The sequence below is a fragment of the Equus przewalskii genome, chromosome 32 (genome assembly GCF_037783145.1).
Source record: "Equus przewalskii isolate Varuska chromosome 32, EquPr2, whole genome shotgun sequence".
Taxonomy (NCBI): domain Eukaryota; kingdom Metazoa; phylum Chordata; class Mammalia; order Perissodactyla; family Equidae; genus Equus; species Equus przewalskii.
Genome location: NC_091862.1, coordinates 7,820,617 through 7,838,665, shown reverse-complemented (window position 1 = coordinate 7,838,665; position 18,049 = coordinate 7,820,617). Strand labels below are relative to the sequence as shown.

Below are 18,049 nucleotides of genomic sequence, written 5' to 3'. Positions count from 1 at the left end.
TGGGAAGCAATTTTGGGACGAAGGGTCCTTAGCAAGCGTTATGGAGGGATTGTTGTGGCTGCTGTTTGAAGAACAGACTGGAGGGATCCAGAGTAGATGTGAGTGCACCACTTAGGGACTATTCCAGTAGCGCGTCTGCTAGTCCTTGGGTTAGAGTGGTATAACACATTTAGGAAGAAGTGTAAGGATTCAGAAGAAACTTAGAAAGTGAAATTGGCTGGCCTCAGGGGTGGATTGAATGTGGAGGAGGGATTGAGAGTGACTGCTGAGTGTCTGGCTTGTGGAGAAGATCAATAGTGAAGATAATGGGTCCAGTAAGAGAACTTTAAAGTGAAGATACCCAACACCATTTGAAAGCCTTTGGGGTTGATTTTGTTAAGAAGAAGAGATGAAAAAAAGTATATATATGTGTGTGAAAGAAGAGGGGAAATGGATCCTGTGAGGAGATGGTTCTCAAAGCACAAGTGTTGGGGTGAGGGGAAGCACAGCTCCTCTGCTGTTAAGAAAGGAAGGACAGTCTGGAACAGTATGTAGCTTTGCATTTTTGGTATCAGGAAGATGAGAGATTTCATTTCTAATGACTTCTCTTTATTTTGTGAAGAGAGGTGAGAGCATCTGCTGAGAATGGGTGAGAGTGGGTATTGGTGGTTTGATCACAATGGAGAAGTTTCAAACTTGTGGTTGTAGAGAGAAGGAAAATGAGTAGAGATATACATATTTCCAGAAATGTTGTACGCCATGTGGTTGGTGACTATGATTGTGTAGAACTAGCAACTCCTCCCTGTCACGTGACTCTCGTGACCCTCAGCTTCTTGAGTAGGTGCATGGGGAATGGAGTAGTTTGGCTTGTCTGGCTTTGGGGTTTTGACAGGCAGATGAGATAAAAAGGCAGTGGGGGTGGCTGCAGGGTGTAGAACGTGGCAGGGGAGTGGCTTACTGACAGGAGTGCTGTCGGAAGGATAAACTCACGGACTAAACTGAGTAAGGAGGAAAGTGAACAAAGCGGGGTGTAGTGAATTGGGGAGAGAAGAGGAACCAGTGGACTGGAGCTCCAGATAAGATTAAGAGAACAGTTGTACTGGTGGTAGTTGAACAAATAAACCGGAAGGAGGAGAGAAGGTTTTAACATCAGTGTATTTGAATTGGTGATTCGGGGCTTGGAGCAGTTATGGTGATGACAAGATCCAAGATGAAACCTTGTCAGAGTGGAAAAAAGGTGGTTGGAATGGAGGCAGTGAGGGAAGGGAACTGAAATGATGGTAGGGGGGTCATCCACATGATGTGAAGTCACACGGCCTGGTGGCCGAGCCCGGGATGGAGAGAAGACTAAGTCAGATGCCGGAGTGTATCAAGTGACAATGGGTATTTAGAAATCAGGAGATGACTATATGAAGATGGGGGTTGATGGTATATCTGACGACAGATCTTAAAAGGGCAGGGTATTTTTTTTGTTTTTAAATAATCCTGTATAAGAGTAGTGGTTTGAGTAGCACTGGGAGCACGAGGATCCTGATGCCTTGTAGCCCTTGAGATGGTAAGCCAGTTGCCCCTTGAGAGGGCTGTAAGGGGACAGTGCAATCCTCAGGAGACAGCCAGGGTCCAGGGAAACCAAGGAGATGAAGGAGCGCTCCAAGAAGTGAAAGGGAGGGCCTGGGCCTGGTAGTTAAGAGACTTGTTTCATTTGGATAAGGTGGTGGCAGACCCATAATTGTAGGTTCCACATGCACAGCTGTATTCATGCTGGACCCAGACTGCAGACTCATACTTCACAGCCTGCATGGAGGAGGACCCAGCAGCATCCAAAGATACAGCATGAGACAGTTTTCTTGAAAGAAAGAAAAGGCCTGAAATTTGCCCACTGAAGGTTATTACTGGATGTCAGAAAATGTTCATTCCAGTGAACCCTAAGGTGTAGCCTGGTGAGATAACTGGAACCTGAGATGAGAAAGAATCTGTAAACATTTGAGCAGAGAAAACAAGTCACCTTCAGGGTGTGGGGAGAGTGGTGACAGTTGTGAGATTAAGTTGGCGTCACATTTCTTCACACTAAGATAACAGACAGCATTAGAAGGTGGTGGAGTAATATCTTAAAAGTTCTGAAGGAGAGAATGTGTGACTCAGATATTTTATACCCAGCCAGGTTATCCTTTCCGTGAAGGAATCCGTAGGCAGTGATGTTTTGTAACGTAGCAACTGTGAACCTGTGTTGAGAAAAACTGCTTGATAGTAAAACCATACTAAGCAGCAGATAAAAGAATTTAGAAATGCAAGAGCTGTTGTATTGGGACTTGTGGTGGGCATAAACCCCACTGCAGAATAATTGATTATTTTGGTTATAGATCATAATTTATATGTCATAAATCTTGAAAAAATTATATCATAAAAATCTGGGTGTCAGGAAGGGATGGTAGGGAAAAGTGTGCTCATTTCCTCCTCTCAACATGTAAGATACCATCTAAAGTTAAAATACGTCAACAAGTAGGGGCTGACCTGGTGGTGCAGTGGTTAAGTTTGCACGTTCCACTTCAGCAGCCTGGGGTTTGCTGGTTTGGATCCTGGGTGCGGACATGGCACTGCTTGTCAAGCCATGCTGTGGCAGGCATCCCACATATAATGTAGAGGAAGATGGGCATGGATGTTAGCTCAGGGCCAGCCTTCCTCAGCAAAAAGAGGAGGATTGGTGGTAGATGTTAGCTCAGGGCTAATCTTCCTCAAAAAAAAAAAGTCAACAAGTAAACATCCCAGCCTCTTAACTGAAAATATTGTTCACAATATATTAATAATGAAAATTTCTAGGTGGTATTATTTTGATTTTTTTTTACTTTATTGTACTCTTCTGTATGTTGAGAACATTTTGGTTAATAGGAATTTGAAGGGGATTATGAATAATGTGTTAAATTGCCAGGAGTTGAGTTAGACAATTTAAGGAGAATCCTCATTGAGACCTCAGTTGACCATGGTGGAGAATGTCCCTTCTCTCGGTGCTGGTGCCTCGGCGGGCCCCTCCACCTGCCCTTCTGCTTTGTAGCTTTCATGTTAACAGAGGGGAAAGTTGTGAGTTGCTGAATTCTGTCCTCCGATATCTCCCTGTACGTTTTTGTCTTTAAGGTATATTTTGATTACATGAGAAGCTGGATCCAAATGCTACAGCAATTACCTCAAGCATCTCATAGTTTAAAAAATCTGTTGGAAGAAGAGTGGAATTTCACCAAAGAAATAACGCATTACATCCGGGGAGGAGAAGCCCAGGCCGGAAAGCTCTTCTGGTAGGAGTCCTCATGCTCCCGAGTCCGCCTGCTTTCCTTTCTCACTCTCACTCTCACTCCCACTCTGCCCCCCAGTGCTTGTCTGCACTTTTAGTTATGTGAAAATGACAGTGGTTCTTGAAAATGACAGTCATTCATATCTGTTGTGTGTCCCTCTCCCAGGTTTTGTCATCCTTAGAGGGACATTCTCAGTGAGGGGTGATTTGCCCCCTGGGGACATTGGCAGTGTCTCTAAACAGTTCTGATTGTAGCAACTGGAAGCTCCCACTGGCATCTAGGAGTAGAGGCCGGGACGCTGCCAAACATCCCCCCTGCGTGCAGGACAGCCTGCCCCAAACAAAAAAGGATCCACCCACAATGTCAATTTGGAAGTTGAAAAATCCTGCCTTAGAGCAAACCCTCTTGATTATATATAAAAAGAGGCAGAATCCAAGGCCTCTGAAGAGTAGAGTAGACCTCTAGACCCATGTGTGTGAGTCTCGGCGAGGACATTCGCAACCTGAGAAGTGTGTGTCTGCACTGACGCTGTTTTGGGAATCACAGAATACTAATATCAATCACAGAACCTCTTTGTAAACTGGGTATAAATATGGTGAAAGAGTTGAAAGGAAAACCAAGAGTTGGGGAGCGTGGTCTGTTTGTTCCAGCAAGTGAGTGTCCCTTCTCCTGGGGGGTGCGTTTCAGCGCTCTCTGCCGGGCCACGTCCTGCCGCCTGATGAGGGTCTTTCCTCTCCTGGCTCTAGCCCCTGCTGCTGTCCTGTGGTGCTGCCTTCTCTCGCTTGCCTCATCAGCCATTTTGTTCCTTTGGTCTCCTTTTTATGAGGTCTTTTATACCCAGCTCCTACTTCCTTCCCCTCCCTTTGTGTGCGTTCTTTAGGACTTCCCCTTTCAGAATTCTCTCCTGACTCCGGAGACTCACTGTTCTCAGCTCCACCCATAGTGGTGTGCTCAGTTTCTCAGAATCTCGTGTTGGCTTTTCTGCCCTGACCACCAGTTCTTTCTGGGTCTTCCCTGTCCGTTTGAGTGAGTGGTGAACTTGCTCTGGTCTCAGCTCTTCGGGCCTTCAGGCCGTGCTTCCCAATCCGATTATCTTGCTCTCCTGTTCAGAGTGGTCCCCACAGTCAGCCTTTTGAAAAAAATGCATTCACTCCCATTTTCAACATCTCTTCCTCTCTTAATTTTCCATAATTCTGCTTTGCCTATAATTTCTTCTGTTAGCATTTTCGTTTCCAGGCTGTCAAGCTTTATTGAAGAAATTTTTTTAAAAGATTACTGTTTAGTTCCACTGCCAATTCACATTGTGTAATTTCGCTGTACGCTTATTTCCTCCTGTCAGTCTTTCTGTTTTTACTGTTGCCTGTCCTTCAGATTCCGCACAGTGCAGACCCTGGCCTCCCCGTGCATGTTCCGTGTTCCCAGACGCTCCCAGTGCTGCCTCATTGCCCCTGCTGTGGGACTGCCCATGTGCACTGTTCCTGCTCTGGATGCCTCTGTTGTGTTAGTGCAACCTTCTACTTCATATGCTGGTTTTCCCAAGTTTAGTTAGTCTTGGAATTAGCCCTTCCATCTCTCTCACTCTCACTCTCTACCTCTAATCTGCTCCTCATCCTTCAGGATATATCCAAAATTTGACCTCTGCTCACGCTCCAGTCTCCACTCCTCCCAGGCTGTTATTTCTACTTGTGTTACTGCAGTGGCTCTCTAAGTAGTCTCTGTTTCTGCCCTTCATCCCTTATAGCTTATTCTCAACGCCATAGCCAGAGTGATCTTGTTAAAATGTGCGTCAGACCATTTTCTCCTCTGCTGCAAATACGCCAGTGGCTCCCCTTCTTACTCAGTAAAAGAGAGCACCTAAACAATGACCCGTAAGCCCTGACACAGTCTGACTTTTCCCTAAATCTTTGTCCTCATCTCCTGCTAGGCTCTCCTGTGCTTACTCTGCAGCCACAATGGCTTCCTTAGTGTTTTTCACAGGCTGGGCCCACTCCTACCTCAGGCCCTTTGCACTTGCTGATCCCTCTTCTTGGACTGCTCTTCCCCCAGTTCTTTTCGTAACTCATTTCCCCACTTCCTGTATGTCTTTGTCTAAATGTTACTTTCTCCATATTTAAAATTGAAATTCCTACCAGCAAGTCGTCCTTAACTTTCTTTCCTATTGTATTTCTCTCCATAGCACTTATCAACATCTGAAATACTATGTATTTTCCTTTTTTATTTTTATTGTTTTTACTCTTTATTCACTGGAGAGATTTTATCTCTTTTGTTCACTGCTGCTTGGGACATAACAGATACTCAGTATTTGTTGAATAAATCCATCCTGGCTATCCTTGTGTAGTACTGTTCCTAAAAGCGTGTTTCTAATCAGGTCGCTTTCCCACTCAGTTATTTTTAAAGCCCGCCCTCTTTGCCTGACAAACAGAGATCAGACAAGTTAGCTGACATCCAGACCTTCCATTGTGTGGCCCCGTTGGTTTTCCTGGTCTGATTCCACCACCCCCTACTCCATTCAGATTGGACAGTTTCTTTTCACAAACATGCATCTTGCTTAACACATTGTCGTGCCCTTTGATCATATTTGTTGTTCTTCTTGGACTTCCCTTGCCGTCCTCCCTTCTCTTGCCGACAGAGCCCCTGTTCCCGCTGGTGTTCTGCTTGTTAGGAGGCCGCATTGCCCATGAAGCCGCAGCTTCCGCTGGGTGCAGGCCTCCTCCTCAGACGGCTCCCCCAGCACCACCTCCTGCCACATCCGCTCTTGGTTGTGTACTGACCTCGCTTTTACTAGACCCTATGCTCCTTTCCTGGAACATCATCGAGGTCAATGAGCTGCTGTTGAATTTTTACTGCGCTCATTTAGATTTGTTTTGTACACTTTGGTTTACAATTTAACCTGAGTATTTAGATTATATACTCAACAAGAAGCATCAGCTATATAGAGTGTCTGATGATTATTGACTATGAAAGGCTAATTGTGATGGAAATTTTTAAAGACAGTTGTATTTAAGGAATTTACTTTGTTTTCTTATGCTGTCATTTAATTTCTTAAGCTTTTAAAAAGCATCTGGTCAATAGATATATATTTGAGGCCATTTTATACCATTTTAAACATTTGTTTAAGATGAAAATAACATTTGTGAAATAATTACATAACTACTATGAATGTGATTTAAGATTTTAAGGTTTATGGTGAAAACTCTGGTAATAGAACAAAGCTAGATACATGCCATTATCGAGATTTCTCCTTTTTCATATTCATCATGATTTTATATTAAAAGAAAACGAAATTCTCAACTGTGATTGATTTTTCAAACTATTGAGACGATAGCTGAACCTTTCAGTTTCTCATTCAAGAGTTTGAGTGAGGACAGTTTTTCTTCTCTGGTTTACTTTCGTTGTTTTTGTTCCCTTAGTGACATTGCAGGAATGCTGCTGAAATCTACGGGAAGTTTTTTGGAGTTTGGCTTACAGGAGAGCTGTGCTGAATTCTGGACCAGTGCTGATGATAGTAGTGCTTCAGATGAAATCAGGTGGACGCTGCGTTTACTCTTCTCTCCCGTTTCTTATTTCCTGTAGTTCTGCTCTTGGTAATGAGCCTGAAATGAGCTTTGTTCAAACCAAATTATGTTGGACTTTAAGAATTTGGGTAGTAGAACTAAAGGGATTTACTTATTACTGTAATGTCTTTTCATATGATCTCTTATGGTTATGGTTTTAAGTGAAATTTTCTCTGAAAGTGAAGTTAGAATTTATTTAGCCCCATAAAAACAGTGTCTTTAGAGAAGAAGAGAGGAATAGATAGTTTAAGTTGACTAAAAATGAGTAGAGTAGAATTCATCCACATGTTCTGGAATGTCTTTAAATAATTGTTTCTGTTCTTTAAAACCTCCATTAATACATTGAGTTGGCATTTGGTACTTGTTTACTGTTTTTATGCTTAGCTTATCCCTTCTGTTGAACTTTGAGCTTAAGTATGTGAAACCATGACTTGCTCATCTATTGCATATCCTCCAGTTCTGTGCAGGTAGTGTTTAGGTTGAGCCATGTTCACTTGCTGTTTTTATGGGATGTCTATCACTTGAACAGCCATTTTGTGATCAATTATCAGCAGTATCATATGAGTCTTAGGAAATGCTCAGGTGGAACTAACTTCTCTGGAGCTGAAATGTCTTCTCTCACCATCCAAAATTTGATGGAAAACACATTTTGGGTTTCAGAACACCTGGAATGTCTTTAGGCCAGGGTTAAAGAAAGAAGTCACCACCTACATTCTCACCTGGAAAATACTGAATAGCTGAGAAGTGGGGTGAATCAGTTTGCAGAAGTTCTTGCTGTTGTTAGAGCTAACGTGGTAGATTAAAAATGAGCATGAGAATTCAAGAACTAAGATACTGAACTAGAGAATGGCTCTTACGATGCTCTAATTTGTTTCCTAGGGATGGCTCTAAAAAGTGGGTTCCTGCACAGTGGCGTGCTCAGGCTGGCTTGTCCTGGCCCCCGAGAGCCCGTGCGCGATTGTGCCCTTCTCTTCCCTAGTCATCACTCAGTGGTGTGGTGCTGGTAGATTGAAAGCAGCTACGATGGCAGAATTTATGCCGTGAAAATCGACAAACACCGCATAGGACAATACTTTAGAGGGAGACAGTTGTTAAACATTCACTAGCCCATCACGTATATATTCCTTTTTAGTTAGATTGTGAGCTGGGAATTAAGAACTTATTTCAGATTCCAAGAAATTGTCATAATGAGATCTTTAGAGAATTGAGCTTTCTGTTATTTGAAGGTTATTAAATATGCCTTAACAAATACAAGTACTTTTCAGAAAACTATGGGGAGCACGCTTCTAAATATTTCCAGTACGTTCTCAATAATTGCTTGCTCCTGTTTATAAAATCTTTATTACAGTAGTGTCCCCTCTTATCTGGTATGTTCCCAGACCCTCAGTGGATGCCTGAAACTGAGGATAGTACTGAACCCTATATATACTATGTTTTCTCCTATATGTACATATTTGAGGTGTGACAGAAAAACTAGCACGAATTTCTTTTTCCTTCTTCACAATTTCATGGAGATTCATTCTTAACCCAGACCGTAGCAACCTCAGCATACGATTGTTTTCCTTTCTTAAGTTGAGAACTCTCACCTTTCCACTTAAAGGAAGCACTTTACAGCTGGCGTCTCTTTGGCGTATCCGAGTTGCCAGCATCACTAATCTTGCTCTTTGGGGCCATTATTAAGTAAAATAAGGGTCACTTGAACACAAGCCCTGTGATACAAGCCCTGTGACACCGCAACAGTCGATCTGATAACCAAGTCTGCTACTAAGTGACGAACAGGCGGGTAGCATCTACTGCGTGGATCTGCTGGACAAAGGGACGATTCACGTCCTGGGCAGGATGGAGTGAGAGTTCATCACGCAATGATGAAATCTCAGAGCAGCATGCAATGTAAAACTTGTGAATTGTTTATTTCTGGAATTTTCCATCCAATATCTTCAGATTGTGGTTGACCGTGGGTAACTGAAACCGCAGATAAGGGGGAACCTCTGCAACGTGATTTGGAATTTGCTTCCTCTTTATTGTTACATGTTTCTTGATGTGCCCTGAGGTGCTCTGACCAGATTTCCGTCCCCCTGCAGGAGGTCTGTCATCGAGATCAGTCGCGCTCTGAAGGAGCTCTTCCATGAGGCCAGGGAGAGAGCCTCCAAAGCGCTCGGATTTGCTAAAATGCTGAGGAAGGTGCGTAACAGTCCTGGTTTGTGGTGATCATCTTATTTTTCTTTTAGCTTATTTTTTAAAAAGCTAACCCTAAAGAAGTTTCTTTGTAACTGTGATCCTAGGACCTCGAAATAGCTGCAGAGTTCATACTTTCAGCCCCAGTTAGAGACCTTCTGGAGGTTCTGAAATCAAAACAGTATGTTAAGGTGCGTATTTAAGATGGTATAATTGAAATATTTTGCCTTTCTTACTTTACTCTAAAACAAGCAGACTTTTTCTTAGAGGTCCAGAAAGGAAATATTTTAGGCTTTGCAGGCCATATATTGACCCCACTTACAAGACTGATCTGAAAAACAACAGTTTTTCATATTCGTTAGCTTGCTTTAAGAAGGCAGATAAAGTAATTAAATACTTACTCATGCTATTTAATTTATTAAATTAGGTACACATATATATATTTAAAATAAGATATATAAAGTAATATGTCAATTTTAAGTAGTTGTTTGGCTTTTCACCCTCACATTTCCTGAAGCAGTTCGAACTTTCTACATTGGTCTTTGACGTCAGCGTCCTGCTTGTACTAGAGCCACTTTTTGAGTCACCATGTTTGCTCCCATTTAAGTTGTTTGAGATTTAGCACTTTTAGGCTCGGTGTCTGGTGTTGTTACTGGGCAGTTTATCCCGCCCATGTTTATGTGTGACTTGCTCAACATATCCCATATGCATTCCTTGTTAAAATGATCTTTAAAGGCTTTTTGTGATGTCCCTGCTAAGCGTAATTAGTGAGTCTGTATTCTCGGTTTTTTGCCTTTTCGCTGAGTCAAGTGACTCTTGCGCAGACATCCTGCCTGCACAATCCCGTGAGCTTCTCCATCATGCTGAAGATCCGAGCATCAGGGCCCACTGCAGTGCGTTGCCGTAGGGGAGCAGCTTCCTAACGGCCGCACTGCAGACTAGCACTGAGCTTGTTTCAGGCTGGCATCCTCCCCTGAAGAGCGTTTTCTTGTCGTTCAGAATAAAGAAGTTAGAGGATGTCCTACAGGTGGAGAAATTTTACAAAGCCTCTCCACCCTCCCTCCTCCGGTCTCACTGAACTGAACTTCTTGTTCTTGCGGTTCCCCTCATTGCTCTGGCTAACGCCTTTCCCACATCTTCTTCCTCAAACCTGCTTGTCTTTTTCTAGTTTGTTTTTTTAAAAATAATGTTTCTGTGATGTGTCACGTTCCTTAATTCAAGACTTTGGATTGTTTCTTTTCCAGGTACAAATTCCTGGCTTAGAAAACTTGCAAGTGTTTGTTCCAGACAGTCTTGCCGAGGAGAAGAGTATTATTTTGCAGTTACTCAATGCAGCTGCAGGAAAGGATTGCTCAAAAGATTCAGATGATGTGCTAATTGACGCCTATCTGCTTTTAACCAAGCATAGTGATCGCACTCGGGATTCGGGTGACAGCTGGGCCACCTGGGAGGCACAGCCTGTCAAAATTGTGCCTCAAGTGGAGACTGTTGACACTCTGAGAAGCATGCAGGTATGTCTCACCCCCAGTTCCCACACCCACTGCTCCCCACCCCCTACCTTCAAGCAGTATTACTTACTTAAAACACTTGTAGGAAGAATGAACTCTTAGCAGCTCATGAATGATTGGCTTAACTGCCATAGTAGTCTCAAGTATACACTTCCCAAAAATATGCCTTGATGTTTTAATAGATAATTTTGTAGGATTACTTGTACTAAACTTATTCCATCAAATTCTGTAAGTATGTTAAATTACACTGGAATGTTTGGAATATTTTATTTATATCTTTTCTTAGTTCAGTCATGTAGTTAGGTCTGTATGCCCATGATCTAAAGGAATCATCTTACTCATTTAATTTGGAGTTCCAGAAACCCCAGTTCTCCAGGCCCCTGGTTTACTGGCCACTAGTTTTCATTTTTGTAGCACCTGCCTACCTGACAGGGGTCCCATGACAGTTTATTAACTCATTAGTTAAAGCTGTAAGAAGCCTCCTCATGTTCTCTGTGTTCAGCTCAGGGAAAGTGATGGTGGGTGCTCCCATGCACCCCTAACTCAGTCCCACTGGTGCTGAACACACTGGTCGGCTGTCCCCTCAGCTCCACAGAGCTGCTCTGTCTCCAGTGCTCTCTGGCTCAGTGAGTGCTGCTCTGTCCACTCGGTTGTTTAACCCAGACTGTGACAGTTAATATAAATTCAGTCTCCCACCTTCCAGGTAATCACTAGCCCTCGCAGGCCTGAAGCATTTTCAGCAAATGACCCTTCCCTTGCGTCCCCGGAGCCCTCCCATAGTCAGACCTCATCATGCCTTTCCCACTTTTAGTTTGCCTGCTTCGACCTTCATTTTCTCTCCCTCCAGTTCTGTATTTCTTTGTTCTGGTTCTGTCATTCTGATACAGTGATTATTATAATGCATACGTTTGATCACATCACAGTTCTACACAAAATACTGCAATGACTATCACTTAAAGAATAAAAAGAATAAAGTCTTGATTTCTTACTGTTTCATAAAGGGCCATTCCTCTCATCCCACTCTTATTCCTGCGTTTGCCATCCTCACATGCTGCTGCAATACACACGCACATGCACTGTACAAGGAGTGTTGAATTACTTGCAGGTCTAGGGTATTTTGAAGACGACATGCCCGCATGATCCCATGGGCTTCTTCACCATTGTGCTGCAGATCCTGAACGTCAGTGCCTTTCGCAGTGTGTTGCTCTATGGGAGCAGCTTTGCTTGAAAACTACTTTCTGCTCAGATGGTTGCTGGCCAGGTAGCCCTGAGATGGGCATTGTTTTTGGTCTGCGGTTGAACTAGAACGGGAAAACAACAAGTAGGTCTGTTTTTAAGCCCGTTGCTTGATTTTCCTCCCAGGTGGATAATGTTTTACTAGTTGTCATGCAGTCTGCCCATCTCATAATTCAGAGAAAAGCGTTCCAGCAGTCCATTGAAGGACTCATGACTCTACGCCAGGAGCAGACGTCCAGTCAGCCGGTCATCGCCAAAGCTTTGCAGCAGCTAAAGGTATTTCACGGTCAAGTTTACGTTAGCTAATTTGTTTATGTTTGGCTGTAATACTATGGAATAGTCAGTATGTTATAATTTAATAGCAGTGAAGGGACTCGAGCTCTTGAAATTGTTCTCCCTGCTCTCCCTCTTCCCACGTCTCAACTAAAGATTTCCTGCCTCTTTCCTGGAACTGTCGAACATGAGAATTGGAAAGGATAGAAATGTGAACAGTTACGTGACTTCTTAACGGTCACATGGCTGGTTAGTAGCAAAGTTGATGTTGGAATGTAGGCGTCTTCATTCCTAATCTGAGTTCCTTTCTGCTGTAGCACTTACCAGTATTCACTAGAGGCGCTCCAAGTCAGTGGTGTGTGAGCTGAAAGGAGATGTATGCTTTTGTTTAACAGGCAATTCAGCCAAATTAAACAGAATAGAGAAAGCCAGTTGCAGACAGGCACAAAGGCCTTCAAAGTTCGTGACAGCCAGAGCCTCGCCTTCTCTTCCACTGTTTCCTGTTTGCACCACTCTGTCTTGTCCTCCATTTCTCAGAGGTGTGGTCTCATCCACAGTTTTCCACAGGTCATCAGTTATGTCTTCTCAGTCACATTAAGGCTTGACTTCTTAGAGAAGCACTTCTTGAAATTACTAGTAGTTTGATAAGCATTTCTTTTTCTACTGTCCATCTGATTTGTCTTATTTAGCTGTAAACATTCTCTCTTGTAGATTGTCGTCCCACTTTACTACCAGCGTGGGGGCTTTTGTCTTTTCTTTTAGTTTGAGTCAGTGAACTCTGGAGAGTGCAAAATTCTGTAAGATGTCAATTCTTCTTGAGTTTAGGGGATTTATCGCCTTTAGGATCTGAACGGTCACACTGAGTACAGAGGGATACATCAGCTCCTCCTGGTAGCATCTGGGAATTGCCACCATGGAGGCGTTTCAGCTTGGGAGGAGTTCAAAAGATGCACATTGGGAAGAGACTAACAAAAGGAACATTAGGGTGTTGGTGTCCGTGGATCAGGGTTAAGCGAATGCTCACTGAATATCAAGTAGTGTGATTTAGCTGGATCTTGGTGTATACAGTGGGAAGTGGTGGGAGATAATCAGGTGGGCAAAAATCAGGCTGTTGAGAGATTTTGCATTTTATTTTTAAGCCCCAGAGAGTTGTTGAGGATTTAGGAAGAATGTTTTAGAACAATATGTAGAGGGATTGCCTGATGGCGACCATGTATGTATATATGTGGTTTAAGGATGGGCGGAAAGGGAGCCCAGTTTAGAGCTGTTGTAGGGTTGCTTAGGGGGACAGCAAAGCTTGACTGGGGCAGGGTTTCTCAGCTTCTGTGCTGTGGGCATTTTGGGTCAATAACTCTTTGTTTTGGGGAGCTGACTGTGTAGGGTGGTTAGCAGCATCCCTGGCCTCTACCTGATAGATGCCAGTAGATTTCAGGCCCCCCTCCCCAAGTTGTGACAACTCAGAATATCTTCCCACATCGCCGTTGTCGCCTAGGGGCATAAAGTCAGCCCTAGTTGAGAAGCCCTGAACTGGGAAGTGGCAGGGGCGTAAGAAGGACTGTATGACTTGATGACACCGTGGAGGTCACTTAGGAACACATTGTCACTGCACTCTGGGATTGAAGCCATGCTTGCACTTGAGTGACCCCCAGGGGGAAAACACACTGGTTTTGATAAGCAGAATATCGGAGCTGTAAGCGTCTATCCAAAGACTACATTGTGATTAGGCATTATCATTTTAAATGGATTTTCCTCTTGTGTTTCCTAAGATGTTAAAGAGTACCTAATGAAAATAGTATAATTTCCTCTACTTTTCATCATTCCTTTTGAATAACCCAAAGATATATGTCCAAAATATATTGCAGTGGTTAATGTCTGTGTGATGAAAGAAGTCTTCCTCTAAAATACAGTAATTATTGTGTGATTTGCTTCGTTTTGGATTAATTATGGTTTGGGACTCTTTAGAATGATGCATTAGAGCTTTGCAACAGAATAAGTGATGCCATTGACCGAGTGGACCACATGTTCACTTCAGAGTTTGATGCTGAAGTTGATGAATCTGAATCTGTCACGTTGCAACAGTACTACCGAGAAGCGATGATTCAGGGGTACAATTTTGGGTTTGAGGTAGGTACAAAATAAGAGAAAAAACACAGTGCAGCGTAGCAATTGCTTTGTAACTTACTTACAAAAAGTATTAGGAATCTTGTACAGCAAATCTGATTGTTGATTGTAATCACAGCCTAGTCAAGAATGTCGTCTTACACCGCTGCTGAATATCGGAAATGTTGGTTTCCTTTTAAACTGTCAGATGGTTGCTCTGTTTTGATTTTGTGCTAGCAGCTGTCTACTTACATTTAAAAACCATCCTTAAGAGATGTTTAATATCATAAAAGCACATTCTTAATTTAAACTTATGAATAAAACATTTGTGAAACTGCATTTTAAGACATTGTATTCTCTAATTCTTCCTACTCTTTGCAAAATATGTAAATTTTGATTGGATTTTGCTTTTTGTTTTCAGAAAAATGACATTTTAAAACATTTAGTGGCATTGTAGTGTTTAGGTGTTTGTATAATCTTTGTTTTCTTCTTCATTTTGATACACTTGAAATCTTCTTACAGTATCATAAAGAAGTTGTTCGTTTAATGTCTGGAGAGTTTAGACAGAAGATAGGAGACAAATATATAAGCTTTGCTCGGAAATGGATGAATTATGTCCTGACTAAATGTGAGAGTGGCAGAGGTACCAGACCCAGGTAAAGAGCAAGTAGGATGTTTCCCTTCATGAGTCATGTGGGATTGGTTGCATTTTATTCTTATCTTCTATATGGGATTTCTGAGCAGATGACACAAAAAAGAGCATTTTGAGCTTTTTGTGAGTTTTTTTTTGTGAGGAAGATTGTCCCTGAGCTAACATCTGTTGCCAATCTTCTTTTTGCTTGAGAAAGATTCTCCCTGAGCTAACACCTGTGCCAGTCTTTCTCTCTCTTTTTTACATGGGATGCTGCCACAGCATGACTTGATGAGTGGTGTGTAGGTCCACGCCCAGGATCTGAACCCCAGGCCACTGAAGTGGAGCATGCAAACTTAACCATTACACCACTGGGCTGGCCCTTCTGGGTTTTTTTATTTGTTTTTGAGCTAACATCTGTTGCCAGTCCTGCTCTTTTTGCTGAGGAAGACTGGCCCTGAGCTCACATCTGTGCCCATCTTCCTCTATTTTGTACAAGGGATGCCTGCCACAGCATGGCTTGACAAGCGGTGCATAGGTCTGCACCTAGGATCTGAACCGGCAAACCCCGGGCCACTGAAGCGGAATATGCACACTTAACTGCTGTGCCATCAGGCCAGACCCTGTGTTTTTTTTTTTAATGATCCTGTTTACAAAGAAAACCCCATAACTCTTAGAAAACTTTTTAAAAAATTTGTTCCAAAATGAGTTATCTTTAAGGGAGTTTACATTCTCCCTGGACGGATCTTCCTGATTGCAAATCTTCTTTCTTCCCTCATGAAATTTAAGCCTGTTACTTAGTGTAAATGGAAAACAAATTGGTAACCAGTTCTTTTATTAAGAAGCCGTTTGTTGTTCTTTCCCAAAACACACTATAAACTTACTCAGCCCCAGGCATTTATATAAAGACAAAAAATGTGTTTGTCTTAGGTAGTAATTTTCTAATCAGATTACTTTTCAGTATTGTATAGATTAAAACTGCTGCAGCGTTTTCTGGGTTGTTTTGTGATTATTGAACTTTTCCATGTAACAGGTGGGCGACTCAAGGTTTTGACTTTCTGCAAGCCATCGAACCTGCGTTTATTTCAGCTCTACCAGAAGATGACTTCTTGGTATGGAATCTTCCAAAGTTTTTTCATTGAAAAGCAAGTTGATGACTATCTGTTCCTGACTGTGTATTTTTTATATTTAATAGTGGGTCTTAAATATTTTATGCACAGTCGCAATGATGGTGCTGAGAAGTGAAAGCAATCTCAGTGGCACAGCCAGACCTTTGCTGCTCTTTTCTTTGGTGACAGTGTTGGTCAGCTGGCTTAGTCAGTGTATAGTTGTGTAGCCTGGCGTTTCTATAGTATTTGTCAGTTTCGTATTTTATAAAGTACTGACTTAGTTGCTGCTTTTTAGCAGTTTAACGAAGAACAAGTCTTAGCTGTTTTACTTTACTGTGTGTCATTTGAGAGCGTAATGCCAAATGTTAAATATTATCACTGTTATTCCGGTAAATTCCATCAGATCAAAAATGCCGTTCAGAAGGCGAGTGCATTCATTTTGGCCTCCAGATAGTAGAGATGATTACAGGAGAAGTTCCTTGCTCGTGCACATCATTGCATTATGGGGAGTTGAATGCTAATTTGCTTTTACTTATAAAAATGGAAATGCATACTATGTTATTTTAAATTATGTACAGCGTGTGTTTAATTTATGTTTATGCCAGTTTCCTTTTAAACTAACTTTGAAAATATTTACTAATGATAGAATGTTTTTTAAAATACACTAAAAGCTTAATTTGTGCTACTTACATAACTGAGAGAGTATACCTTCTTTCTCTTCTCCTTTGGTTTCTAGAGTTTACAGGCCTTGATGAATGAATGCATTGGCCACGTGATAGGAAAGCCGCACAGTCCTGTTACAGGTTTGTACCTTGGTAAGACAGCAGTTACAGCGTTTCTCCCAGAGCGTGCAGGTTTGGGTGACCACATTGTCTTGTTTGTAGTCATTTAACATGGTACAGAGGTTCTTTCAGAACATTCAGGACCATGACACAGAAGGTTATAGAACGAGGTGTGTAGGGGCTAGCCAGTGATGTAGCATTTAAGTTCGTGTGCTCTACTTCAGCGGCCCAGGGTTTGCCAGTTCGGATCCCAGGCGTGGACCTATGCTCATCAAGCCATGCTGTGGCAGGTGTCCCATGTATAAAGGAGAGGAAGATGAGCATGGGTGTTAGTTCAGGCCAGTCTTCCTCAGCAAAAAGACAATTGGTGGCAGATATTAGCTCAGGGCTAATCTTCCTCAAGAAAAAAAAAAGAATGAGTTGTATATATAGAGAACTCCACAGTAATCTTTCTAAATCCAATAGGAAGATTAAAAAGCCAACACGGGGTATTCGGTGCTTGCCAGCAGTGTTAAACTACAATTTTGTTTTTGCACACCAAAACCATTCTGTTCTCATTCTCTTCTCCCCCTTAAAATCTTTTCTTCTGGGGAGGGAAGACTTGGAGAGATAGTTGGCTGTTAAGGAGCAAGGGCCTTTCCTGCTGCAGGTGGGTGAGTGTAATTGTTTTGTCCCTCCTTTGTCACCTTGTGAAGGAGAATAAGTTCGTTTTCTTCTCCACAGCTTTCCTAGGTCCCCATTTCCCCACTGATGTAGTCAATTCCTATTTGGTTTTGCTAAAAAAAAAAAAAACTTGTTGGGGCTGGCCCGATGGCGCAGCAGTTAAGTGCACACGTTCTGCTTTGGCGGCCCGGGGTTAGAGGTTTGGATCCTGGGTGCAGACATGGCACCGCTTGGCAAAAGCCATGCTATGGTAGACGTCCCATGTATAAAATAGAGGAAGATGGGCAAAGATGTTAGCTCAGGGCCAGTCTTCCTCAGCAAAAAGGGGAGGATTGGCAGCAGACGTTAGCTCAGGGCTAATCTTCCTCAAAAAAAAACCCAAAAAGTTGTTATGTTACAATAAACTTTAATTACAGTTTTCAGTTACAGTTATTATTGTGTTACTGTATACATTGAAATAAAATATGTATCAGAAAAAAGTCTTACTCCATTCTTGAGATAGTAAATTAAAGCAGAATTGTATTTGTATGTAACAAACATCGAGACATGGAAACTTAGAAATTTTAAACAATTTAAATTAATGAAAGTGAGAGCACCTGAGCTGTCATTTTTGTTGTTGTTTACTTTCTTCCTCTGCCTCTGCTCTACCCCCAGAACTAATGATAGCAGCCAGGTGTAGAACCTCCTGCATTTTCTCTATCCTCATATAATTATACCAACACATTCTACTGCGCCTTTATGCTCATGTAACCACA

The 18,049-nt window shown here is 42.3% G+C and overlaps 1 protein-coding gene across 16 annotated transcripts in view; it reads left to right on the top strand.

The window, feature by feature from the left end:
* Nucleotides 1-18,049, top strand: part of MAP3K4 (mitogen-activated protein kinase kinase kinase 4) — a 139,090-nt gene that overhangs the window by 101,063 nt on the left and 19,978 nt on the right. For 9 of the 16 annotated variants that reach the window (XR_011535624.1, XR_011535623.1, XR_011535621.1 and 6 more), the window contains exons 6-15: nucleotides 3,109-3,266; nucleotides 6,674-6,790; nucleotides 8,899-8,998; nucleotides 9,100-9,183; nucleotides 10,237-10,503; nucleotides 11,863-12,012; nucleotides 13,972-14,133; nucleotides 14,632-14,765; nucleotides 15,774-15,852; nucleotides 16,586-16,652. Coding sequence is in view for 11 of the 16 variants with exons in the window: in XM_070603204.1 (XP_070459305.1) it covers nucleotides 3,109-3,266; nucleotides 6,674-6,790; nucleotides 8,899-8,998; nucleotides 9,100-9,183; nucleotides 10,237-10,503; nucleotides 11,863-12,012; nucleotides 13,972-14,133; nucleotides 14,632-14,765; nucleotides 15,774-15,852; nucleotides 16,586-16,652 (1,318 nt within the window). In the remaining 5 variants the exon portion in view is untranslated. Of the gene's footprint in view, nucleotides 1-3,108; nucleotides 3,267-6,673; nucleotides 6,791-8,898; nucleotides 8,999-9,099; nucleotides 9,184-10,236; nucleotides 10,504-11,862; nucleotides 12,013-13,971; nucleotides 14,134-14,631; nucleotides 14,766-15,773; nucleotides 15,853-16,585; nucleotides 16,665-18,049 lie in introns of all 16 variants that reach the window. The other 7 variants (XR_011535622.1, XR_011535620.1, XM_008528160.2 and 4 more) reach the window with 1 other exon arrangement.